Source organism: Pezoporus wallicus, unplaced genomic scaffold, assembly GCF_028554395.1.
Source record: "Pezoporus wallicus isolate ANWC-B61680 ecotype Strahan unplaced genomic scaffold, APGP_CSIRO_Pwel_v1 contig_9584, whole genome shotgun sequence".
In the NCBI taxonomy this organism is placed as follows: Eukaryota; Metazoa; Chordata; class Aves; order Psittaciformes; family Psittacidae; genus Pezoporus; species Pezoporus wallicus.
The window spans coordinates 56,543-67,500 of NW_026640928.1; the positions used below are offsets into that span (position 1 = coordinate 56,543).

The 10,958-nt window shown below is 56.5% G+C and overlaps 2 protein-coding genes across 2 annotated transcripts; one reads left to right on the forward strand and one right to left on the reverse strand.

Annotated features, from left to right (window-relative positions):
• Nucleotides 1–55: 55 nt before the first annotated feature.
• On the reverse strand, nt 56–4,983 carry HPD (4-hydroxyphenylpyruvate dioxygenase). The gene is made up of 13 exons (XM_057421318.1): nt 4,963–4,983; nt 4,046–4,108; nt 3,467–3,571; nt 3,246–3,288; nt 3,080–3,162; nt 2,862–2,951; nt 2,649–2,752; nt 2,428–2,505; nt 2,137–2,299; nt 1,763–1,834; nt 1,202–1,324; nt 965–1,081; nt 56–812 (listed from the first exon to the last, which is right to left on the reverse strand). The coding sequence occupies exons 5-13, from the start codon at nt 3,158–3,160 to the stop codon at nt 702–704; spliced, it is 939 nt and encodes a 312-aa protein (XP_057277301.1). The 5' UTR covers nt 3,161–3,162; nt 3,246–3,288; nt 3,467–3,571; nt 4,046–4,108; nt 4,963–4,983; the 3' UTR covers nt 56–701.
• A 1,419-nt stretch (nt 4,984–6,402) lies between these two features.
• Nucleotides 6,403–9,212, forward strand: PSMD9 (proteasome 26S subunit, non-ATPase 9). The gene is made up of 6 exons (XM_057421270.1): nt 6,403–6,559; nt 6,648–6,750; nt 7,477–7,670; nt 8,310–8,411; nt 8,921–9,009; nt 9,145–9,212. Exons 1-6 carry the CDS (start codon nt 6,446–6,448, stop codon nt 9,170–9,172), a joined length of 630 nt encoding a protein of 209 aa, XP_057277253.1. The 5' UTR covers nt 6,403–6,445; the 3' UTR covers nt 9,173–9,212.
• The last annotated feature ends 1,746 nt before the right edge of the window (nt 9,213–10,958 follow it).

The following is a 10,958-nucleotide window of genomic DNA, read 5'->3' on the forward strand; positions in this document are numbered from 1 at the left end:
TGAACACGGGGTAGAGGCTCCAGCCTGACACGTGTGAGGTATGAGGAACTCAAGCTGTGACAGAAAAGGGTTTAATCGTGTGACTGGGGAAGGTCCCCTTTCAAAGGACAGTGACAACACCAGAGCGATGCACAGAGGGAGCTTTGCACGTGCAACCAGGATCTGAGCCAAGGAATCCGTGCCCATGCCAGCAGTTCCTTCTTGGAACACGGGAGAAAAACCCAACCCTTCATTAACACAGGAATTTACAGGTATTAGACCAAGACTGTTTCCTTGTGAAGGCTGAAACAGGTAAATCAGATAAAGTCTCATTCCAGAACGTTGCAGCTATCCTAAACCCGTGTGTTTAATCTCAGCTAATTCAAGATTGAGTCTAAAAGCAATTAAAACCTCACAAAATGGGATGCACAAGAGGCCAAGGCCCCCGAGCTTTCCTCTCCCAGCTTCCCGCAGTCCTAAACCTAACAGAAAACCTTGGCTACACTAAATTTAAACACTCCCAGTTGTTTCTTCTCTCTTCCTCCATAGCTGCAGGTCTTCAGCTGGGCTGGGGTAGGTGTTGAGTCCTTCTGCACTTCCAACTTGGCAGCAGCTTCCCTGGGTTCATGGCACTTGGGACTGGGTATTTACCAAAACAGGGGCTGCTCCCCAGTTCATTTGTGACTCAGCCCATGAGGGCTGAGGCTGTTTTCCGCCCCCTCTTAGATGCGCCTGGTTTCCCCGTTGGGCTCCAGCACAGTCAGGTTTCCTCTTGCATCTTGATCCATTTCGATGGCTTCAAACAGAGACTTGAAGTTTCCAGCGCCGAAGCCCTGTGGAGATGGCAGCAACAATGAGAGACCATGGGGATGGGCAGCAGGTCCTTCATCTCCAAGGCGGCCAGCAAAGAGCAGCACCAAGAGCTGCCTGGGTGATAGTATGTGATGACCCTGAGGTCTTAAAGCCTTGTGCAATCCTCACCGACCTGGTGGTTGTGCCGCTGGATGACCTCCAGGAAGACCGTGGGTCTGTCTTGAACCGGTTTGGTGAAGATCTGGAGCAAGTAGCCTTTCTCATCAAAATCCACCAGGATTTTCAGTTCCTGGAGGAAAGAAACAGGAGCAAGGGGATCCCTCTGTGTTACCCTCATCCCTGCAAAACGCTCCGTGGAGCTGGCCTAGCCCCAGGCAAGCCTTTTCCCTCCCAGGCCGGTTTCACTCACCGCCAGCTTGTCGATGTTCTCCTTCACTTTGATTTTGGCAGTTTTCAGCCTCTCCCGCAGCATCTGGTAGTAGCTGGATGGGACATCCATGAACTGCACACCCCGTTGCTTCAGGTTGGTGATCTGCAAGGCAGGGGAGACCCTGGGGTTGGTCAGGCATGGGGCTGGTTTGTGGCAGAGGTTTGTGTCAAGAGCATTGCCTGGGACAGGCAGTGTCAGGAGGCAGTGACACTTTCCCGTGGCTTTGGCCAACCTTGTGTGGGGACTTGTCCTACGATCTCACTTAGGGCACCAGGAACAGGAGGACCCAAGATGCCCTCTCCAGGCAATGCAGAGAGTTTGCCACCGTGTAAGGATGCTTCATCCCACCCTGACCCACCAGAACCTCTGGAGGCCCTTTGGTCTGGAGAGGAGCCCAAAACCAAGCGCTCAGCAGTAGCTGGGCTCAATCTGGAGCAGCATGTGCCCCAGGCAGAGGTGGGTGATGTGCTGTGGTGGCTCAGCCCAGCAGTCCTGTGACAAGGTCTGTGCCCAGCAGGACTGGACAGGGGCTGCACTCACTGCTGAGATGATGTCGGAGGTGTTCAGTGCGATGTGCTGCACTCCAGCCCCTCCGTAGTAATCAACGTATTCCTACAGGGAGAAAATGTCACCGTGTTAGTGGCAGCACAGCTACAGCATGCAAAAGGCTGAGTGGGTTCTGAAGTCATGACAGAAAAATCAGCTCAGGACACTATGAAATGAAGACACTGTTGGTGAGATCAGGGGTAAAACAGCTCTGTCCTGGTGGTTCTCCCAGGGACCTGAGCAGAGCAAGGGCTACTTTCCAGTCTGCCCCAGCTCCAAATCACTGACCCCTTGGTCCCTTTGCCTTCATCACAGCCCCACTCCAGGCAGTAGCAGCCTTGATGGATCAATCACCAGCGTCCACTCACCTGAATCTGGGATTTCTTCTTGCCAAACGCCGGCTCATTGATGGGCATCTTAATGGTCTCTTCGTAGTTGGTGACCACGATGGAGCGCAGGGCGCTGAACTCCGTGTGCAGCTGCTTGTCATCCACTGACCAGAAGCGGTGGAAGAGCAGGTTCTTCTGGTACCTGCCCAGGCCACAAAGGGCACAATCAAGTCCCTCGCTCCATCCCCACACTAACAAAGCTCTGCTCTGCTTTAATTAGCCTAAGCATGAGCCCAGCAGAGTGCTGCTGCTGCTCCCCCCCACTCTTACCAGTCTGCCACCGGGACCATCTGGAGGTCGGGCTGGTTCCCCACAACGTGGTCAATGAAGTTGAGCTTGCCACTTGGTCTGCAGGGGGAAGCCAGGGGTGACCCTCAGCTGGGCTCGGGGGCACACCACAGCACAGTGGGGTCCCTTCCAGCTCCTTGGTGGCGCATCCCATGGGCACACAGTGACAAAGAGCCGGGCAGAACCTTCTGGGAAGCACTCACAGCTTTGGCAGCAGGGGGTCCCTGAAGAGGGGCGCATGGTACCCAGGCAGGAAGAGGCCTTTGTAGTTGAGCTTTTCTATCAGGGTGTGGGTGGTGTCACCATACTGCAAGAGGGGGGAAAGCGGTTGTGGCCTTTTGGGGACTTCCCGTGTCCAGGCTGCTCCCCAGACCCCGCTCTGGCGTGGGCTCAGCCCCACAGCTCCCTGCTCTCACCGTCTGGATCACCGCAAACTTCACCCTCCCGAATTTGTCCTCCTCCACCCAGGGCTCCTTCAGCACCGTGGCACCGCGCTCCTTGGCTTTCTGTGTAGGAAGAGACAGGCCCCTTGTGCTGCAGCTCGAATGGGCTGGTGGGGGGACACATCCCCAGACCCTTCCCCACCTCTCCTCACTGTTTCAGGGTGCGGGATGGAGCCGCAGGGCTGCCTTACCTGCACAATGAAGTCGCAGTCCTCCACCTCGAAGGAGATGTCCTTCACCCCATCACCGTGCTTCACCAGGTGCTCACCCATCTCTGCCCGGAGCAAGAGCAGCCACGGCCATGAGCAGAGCTGCTTTACTCCACCATGGCCATTTCCCCCCCCACAGGACACCTACCCTCATTGCCTGGGTTGAGAGCAGATGAGAGAACAAACACGATCTGGCAAGGAAGAGAGAGGTGAGCAATGGAGACTGCAGCGTGGCTGCAGCCCCAGCCTTGGGCAGAGGCACCTCAGGTGCAGGGTTTAATGGTGCAGATGGCTTTTGGCAGCAACCACGTGCCCAACAGCAGCTCATCCCCCCTGACTTCCAGCCTGGCAGTGGCATCAGCCCCTTACCTTGTCTTGCTTGATGACGTGTGACACCACCTCCCTGCTGCCAGTCTCCAGCCCCCGGTACGCCAGCTCCTCGAACCCCAGCTTGTTGCAGTAATAGGATGCAGCCTGCGGGCAGGTGAGAGCCCCCCCCCCCAGGTGAAGCCACATCAGTGCTGGTGACCCCCCCAAACCAGAGCATCACCAACAGCCCTCAGGGAACAGCCACTATGGTGTGTGCATGGCCATTGGCAGGTGGGGAACTGTCACCACATCAAAATGTTCCTGCCTGTGTCCTGTTCACCTGTGAGGTTGGGTGAAAAGCAGCTCAGGTTTGAAGCAGAAGGGTTTTAAATTCAATGATGGCTTTTGGCAGTGAGTGACACAGAGCTGCTGCCACGAGGCCTCACTGCTCTGCAGCCCGGTGGCCATGGCCCTGTGCCCACCCCCGGCAGCGCCCCTCGCCTTGCGCAAGGGGGCTCAAGGCCGCTGCCCGAGGCCGTGCCGGTGGGACAGGGACAGCTTTGGGATGCAACGCCCCCCCCAGCAGCCAATAACCAGTGTCTGCCCCTGCCCCATGCCCAGCCGCAGGAAGCCTCTCACCTGCTTGGCGTTGCCAACCCAGAAGGTGATGGAGTGGAAATGGATGAAGCGGCCTCGCAGGGGCTAGAGGGAAAGGGAAATCAGAGCTGAGAGATGTCAGCACGGCCCTTCCTGCAGCACTGCTCGTCTCCGGGCCAGGGAGAAGCAGCGGCTGTGACTGCAAATGCATTCCTGTGAATACAGCTGAATCATAGAGCCCCAGCCTGGTTTGGGTTGGAAGGGACCTTAAAGCTCATCTAGTTCCAACCCCCTGTCCAACCTGGCCTTGAACACTGCCAGGGATGGGGCAGCCACAGCTTCTCTGGGCACCCTGTGCCAGCGCCTCAGCACCCTCACAGCAAACCAGGTGAATTCCCATCTCCTGCCCTGAAGCAGCAGCTTCCAAAGTGCCTCACAGCCAGTCCCGCAGGACACTGCTCTGTGGGTGGATGCTGCAAAGCCCCAGCTCTGGCACCGCAGCCACCCCGGTGCTCCCCATGAGCCACCAGCCCCTCTGTTAAACATTAATTACCCCAAAACCACCTTTACACAACCCCAGCACTGGGACCACTGAGCTCTGCTCCCCATCACCAACTGACCCACTGCAGGACGCAGCCGTGGGGTAGAAAGCGTTTGGTAGGGGGAAAAGGTGGTGAATGGAAATAAATGTTGTAAGCAGTGAAGGTCCTGCTTAGGCTCTGGGGCTGGACCCGTCGCCTCCCATTTGTCACCTGCCTCCCAAACCAGAGAGTAAAAGGAAATGAAAAGGTTCCAATTATTAATGTTGGTTTACGATGAGGAACCGCGTCCTGTGCGGTGCAGCCAGAGAGGAGTTTTAGTTGTGATTGTACCAGATAATCAAGTAGTATTTGCATTAATGCAGCTGATGTTTCTCAGCAGACAGCAGGGCAGGACCATGGACACAAAATGGCTCTTACCTTTTCTCCCTTGTCTGTGTAAGATGTCTGAAAGAGAAGCAGAAAGAGAGGTGTTAGCAGCTCAGGAGGGTACCTCAGCCCCCATGGAGCTTGGATCCAAAGGTCAGTGTGTGAGGCACAGCTCTTCTACATGAAGAACAGCCACTAAACCATCCGAATTCAAGCAGGATTAACCCCAGTAAAGCTCCTGGATGTCCTGTGCCATTAAACCCCAAACATTTAAGGATTCCCATCTGCTGCCCCTCACCATTTTTGTGCGCTGGTGATGTAACAGCGGCAGAGAGAGTGAGAGTACAGGAGGACATTTAATATAGTGGTGGGACACGGAAGCTCCTCCTCGGCTCCACCTTCTCCCACCCCCAACCAAAGCCTTTGTGACCAGGGGGTGTGTGTTTGGTTTGGGCTGGGATCCACCAGCGTCATCTCCTGGGTGGCTTCCAGGTGTCACGGGGTCCTTTGCAGCCCTGGCTGTGGCTCAGCAGGGTGGAATCCAGATGGTGAGCGTACATGGACATGGACATGGACATGGACATGGACATGGACATGGACATTTCCAACTGGGACCTTTAAGCTCCTCCAGTCCAACCCTTACCCCAGCACTGACAAGGCCACCACTGACCCATGGCACCGAGGCCTCGTCTCCACGGTGTGTGAACGCTTACAGGGATGGTGACTGCAGCCCTGCCCTGGGCAGCCTGTTCCAATGCCTGAGCACCCTCTGGGGCAGGAATTGTTCCTCAGCTCCATCCAAACCTGCCCTGGTGCAGCTTGAGGCCAGTTCCTTTTGTCCCATCCCTTGTTCCTTGGGAGCAGAGCCCAGCCCCTCCTGGCTCCATCCTCCTGTCAGGCACTTGTAGGGAGCCATCAGGTCCCCCCTGAGCCTTCTCTTCTCCAGACTGAACCCCCCAGGTCCCTCAGCCGTTCCCCATCACACTTGTGCTCCAGGCCCTGCACCAGCTCCGTTTCCCTCCTCTGGTCCCGCTCCAGCACCTCAATGTGTCTCTCGCAGTGAGGGGCCCAGAGCTGAACACAGGATTTGAGGCGTGGCCTCACCGGTGCTCAGTGCAGGGGCACAATCCCTGCCCTGGCCCTGCTGCCGCACTGGTGCTGATCCAGGCAAGGATGCTGGGGACTGCCTGGGCACGAGCTGCTCCTGCTCAGCTCCATCGCTCGGCACCCCCAGCTCCTTTCCCATGAGCAGTTTCCAGCCGCTCTTCCCTACACCTGGACCGCTCCATGCGGTTGTTGTGGCCCAAGCGCAGGTCCCGGCACTTCCCTGTTGAACCTCATCCCAGCGGCCGCAGCCCATTGCTGCTCCGTGACCCCGCGGCACCACGTGCAGTGCCAACGCCGCGTCACCGCCAACGCCGCGTCACACCGCACGCCCTCGCTCTGACCACGCCCCCCTTGTGGGCGGAGCCGGGGCCCGCCCCGCCCCTCCGGCTGTGACGCGCTTTGTCCGCAGCCGGCGCCCGTCGCGGCCATGGATGCCCCCGGTGGGAGCCGCCCGGTGACCGTCAGCGACGTGCAGGAGCTGGTGCGGCGCAAGGACGAGCTGGAGGCGCAGATCAAGGCCTGCTACGAGCTGCTGGAGAGCGTCAGTGCGGCGGGGCGCGGGCGGGGCGGGCCGCGGGGCCGGGCTGCAGCACCGGGCCGCGGCCCCACGGGCGCTTCTTCCCTCGCAGCAAAAGGGCGTGGGGATGAACGAGCCGCTGGTGGACGCGGAGGGGTTCCCCCGCGATGACATCGACCTGTACCAAGTGCGCACCGCCCGGCACAGCATCGTCTGTGAGTGACGGACGGGCGGAGGGAGGGAGGGAGCGGCGGGGCCGCTCCGGGCTGGGGGGAGAGGGGCTGAGAGCTGGGGTGGTTCTGCAGCGGGAGAGAAGGCTCCGTAAGGGGAGACCTCAGAGCAGCTCCAGTGCCTGAAGGGGCTGCAGGAAAGCTGGAGAGGGGCTTGGGACAAGGGATGTAGGGACAGGCCAAGGGGAATGGCTTTAACCTGCCAGAGGGGAGACTGAGATGAGCTCTTAGGCAGAAGCTCTTCCCTGTGAGGGTGCTGAGGCGCTGGCACAGGGTGCCCAGAGAAGCTGTGGCTGCCCCATCCCTGCCAATGTTCAAGGCCAGGTTGGACACAGGGGCTTGGAGCAAGCTGCTCTAGTGGAAGGTGTCCCTGGATGGGCTTTAAGGTCCCTTCCAACCCAAATCGGGCTGGGGTCTGTGATTTGTGAAGTTCGGTGAAGCGCTTTTGTGGTGTTTGTAGAATCAACTTGGGGTAAAGAATAGCTGGGGTGGTTTGGGGTGGCTTTCTTTGTCTTCTACCAGTAGACAAACATCTGGTGGGCTGTGTGAGCAGGGCTGGCACCAGCACGAGCAGAGGTTCTTGGCAGCCCCTGCTGAGGCCCGGGTTGCCCATCCCACCGTCTGCACACCGCTGCGCGGAAGAACCCGCTCTGAGAAGGAGCCCTGGGTTGTAACTCGCGGCGCTCCTCGTGTGCCCCGCTGTGAGCGCAGGTCTGCAGAACGACCACAAGGCCCTCATGAAGCAGGTGGAGGAAGCTCTGCACCAGCTGCACGCCCGCGAGAAGGAGAAACACGCCCGGGACGAGGCAGAGGCAAGGGCCGAGGCGCTGAGCCAGAGCCAGAGCCTGCCACAGCCCTTTGCCAGGGTGAACGCCGTGACCCCAGGGTCTCCTGCCGGCGTATCGGTGAGCCTGGGGGTCTGACAGCTCCTGGGGAGCCAGCGCACAGCGTTCTCTGCCTCCTGTCATAGGTGGGGATAAGCTGGGGGCTTGGTGAGGGGATTAGTGCTCTCTTCCCAGCTGTATCCGTGCACCACACCTCTCATTCCAGGCCTCCCTGACCATTCCAGGCTCGGTATTTCTGGAGAGGGACTCTTCGTTAGGGACTGTAGTGACAGGACAAGGGGTAACGGGTTAAAACTGAAACAGGAGAAGTTTAGATTGGATATAAGGAAGAAGTTCTTTACTGTAAGGGTGGTGAGGCACTGGAATGGGTTGCCCAGGGAGGCTGTGAATGCTCCATCCCTGGCAGTGTTCAAGGCCAGGTTGGACAGAGCCTTGGGTGCCATGGTTTAGTGTGAGGTGTCCCTGCCCATGGCAGTGGGTTTGGAACTGGATGATCTTAAGGTCCTTTCCAACCCTAACTGTTCTGTGATAAAACAAGACAGAGGAGTGAGTACTTGCTGCTCTCCAAGGACATGGAGGGTTGCCTGAATGGGGAGAAGAGTAGCGTCATAGCCCGTCTGTCTGCATGTGGCTGGGTGAAGGGCGATGCTCCTGTCTTTGGAGAAGGCAGGCGCTCATCTCTCTTCTGCCTCTGCCCAGGGCCTCCAGGTGGATGATGAGATTGTGGAGTTTGGCTCCGTCAACGTGAACAACTTCCAGAACCTGCAGAACATCGCCACAGTGGTGCAGCACAGCGAAGGGGTGAGCTCCTTTCTGCTCTGCCTGCAGTCTCTTGCCCGTCTCCCTTAGCCACAGCTTTTTCTATTCACTTAGAGCTCCAGCATCATCGGTTTCATGTCAGAAACAGCGTCAAGTTCAGTGTGTGCTGGTTTAGCCTTGTTCTCACAGCACTGAGCAAATCCCTGCTGCTTAGAAGAGAGCTAAGAGGTGTGTGCTCTTTGCTGCAAGCATCACATTGCCTGCTCTCCCCTGGGGGCTCCCTGCAGCAGCAAGCTGTGTTGCTCTGCCACCCTCGTGGGCTCACCAAAGATGCTGCCACAGCCATCAAGTGCCTTAAAGTGGGAGTGAGAGATCTGGAGATGTCTGTACACAAAATGCTCTCTTCTTTTGGATCGAGCTGCAGGGACGGGAGTGGGTGCTGCTTTAGCATCTCCCCTGGGCCTAAACCCTTCTGGTGGCAGAAGAAGGAAGAAGAGCATTCCCTTGGTGCTGGGAAGTTATTCTTTATCTCGGTATCTTCTGCGTTTCAGAGGCCCCTGAGCGTGACTGTGATCCGTGGTGGCAGAAAAGTGCACGTGGGGCTGATCCCCAAGCGCTGGGCTGGGAAGGGCCTCCTGGGGTAAGCTGCTCTTTCACTTAGAACAGATGAAGCCTCCCCCCAGCTGTGGTGGCTCTGATTCATCCCATGTCAGATCTTCTGTGCCTGTTTGAGAACTGAGCTTTCAATGGTTCCTTCTACCCTCTTCTCTTTCAGCTGCAATATCATTCCCTTGCAGAGATAACCATCGCCTGGAAAACAATAAAGCCAAAGCTTGTGCCTGCTTTCTGGACCCTGATCTGGCTGGAGAACTCTGTGGTTTTGGTGACAGAACTGATTTGGAGGCTGTGAGCTCTGGGTGCCAGGCTCCAGAGTGGAGAGGTTCTGATGGAGCAGGGCCTGCTGCACTTCAGGATGGCACTGGCTCATCGGGAATAACCTGCAGCACTGCAGGACTTGGCTTCTCCTCTCTTACACCTTGTATTGGAATGGAATGAGGTTATAGAGAGACCCAGACCCAAACCTCACCTGATAAAGGCTCTAAAGAGCATGAGATGCTCTTGGTCATAACGGACCATTCCTTTTCACCTCACTTACACAGTTCCTCACAGAACATCTTGCAGTACACCTTAAAGAGTCCCGGAGCACTTTGTGGTGTTGTTAATAGGAGGTGATAGTCAGGAAATGCACAGATTTGACTTTCTCTCCCCCATGTTACTGCAACTTCTGAAGTCACCAAACACCATGGAAGAATTTTTGGAATGCCTCGTTATTTGAAGTTAATGAGATAAGCAATAGGGGCTGTAATTCTGCTTTGGTTCCCTTTTAGCAGCTCACAGAGTCATGGTCAAAGTACCTCTAATCCAGCTTCGCCTTGACTTTGAATTGTTCTTTTTTATCTTTCTGTTTGCAGTGGTTGGGTTTGGGGTGCTTAAAGTCCTTGAGGGGATTTTGGGGGTGGTTGGGTTTACGCTTGTTTCCAGTTGAGCTTCAAAATACTCTCTCAAAGCAATAAAACTGAGGAACTTCTCTCCACTCCTGTGTTATTCTTTTGGGTAATGGAAGCTGTTATTTTGGACAGTAACTGGGGGCCAGTTTAAGTGGGTTAAACCCAGACATGTGCAGACACAAAGTCCTGCCCCCCTCACCTTCCTTCCAGAGCTGAGGTCCAGGGAAGTCTTTCATTAGTACTTCATAAGGAGGTTGTGGGCACTTAATGAGCAGTTTTGTTCTAATTGGTATTAACCAGACCTGAAACAGGCTCAGAAAATAGAACCCCAGCCCCTGCAATCGCTTGCCCAGGGCCCTGTGTTAAATCGAGCCGGTTTGCTCTGGATACTTCAAGTGTTTGTGCTTCAATGCACAGTCCCAGAGAGCAGATTCAGAGGGAAAGCCTCAACGCACAGCTCCTTGCGCAGGGATTCCCGCAGCCTTCGTGGTGCCACGGTGGAAGTGTTCCTGCAGCAGCCCATGGCGATGGTCCTTGGGTGGGATTGTGCCCATCGAACCCCATCTCACTCTGATCTTTCAAGTAACGTTCAAAGGGTGAAACATGGTGGTGTCTGCTCCATCTCCTGGAGGATGACAGAACAAGTCGTGTTCTGGGGCCCACATGTGCACCCTGCCTTGTTTTGCCAGAGCAACTGAGGCTAAGCCTGCGCTGCTGAGCATCACCAGGTTCTGTGACCCGCAAAGGCCATTGCAGCTCCTCAATCCCCTGTGAAATCCCACTGGAAATGAGGCTGGGTTTCAGCCAGGTCAATTCCTGCTCTTGGGGAGCTCCTTTCCCTTGCAGTGTGCAGGGTGCCTGTGTTGATCTACAGGGCCCTCAGCTCTGGGAGGCTTCTGTAGAAGTCCCTGGTGTTGTGTGTCCTGATGAGAACGGGTTGGACAATCCCAACCAGGGTAATAAACACAGATGGTGTTACAGAGCCTGCTGTGGGGAGGTGAGGTTTGAGCTCCCTTAGACCCCACTCAACCTCCCACTATGGGGCCAGAGCAGAAGAGGAGCTGCTCTCAGTTGGAACGAT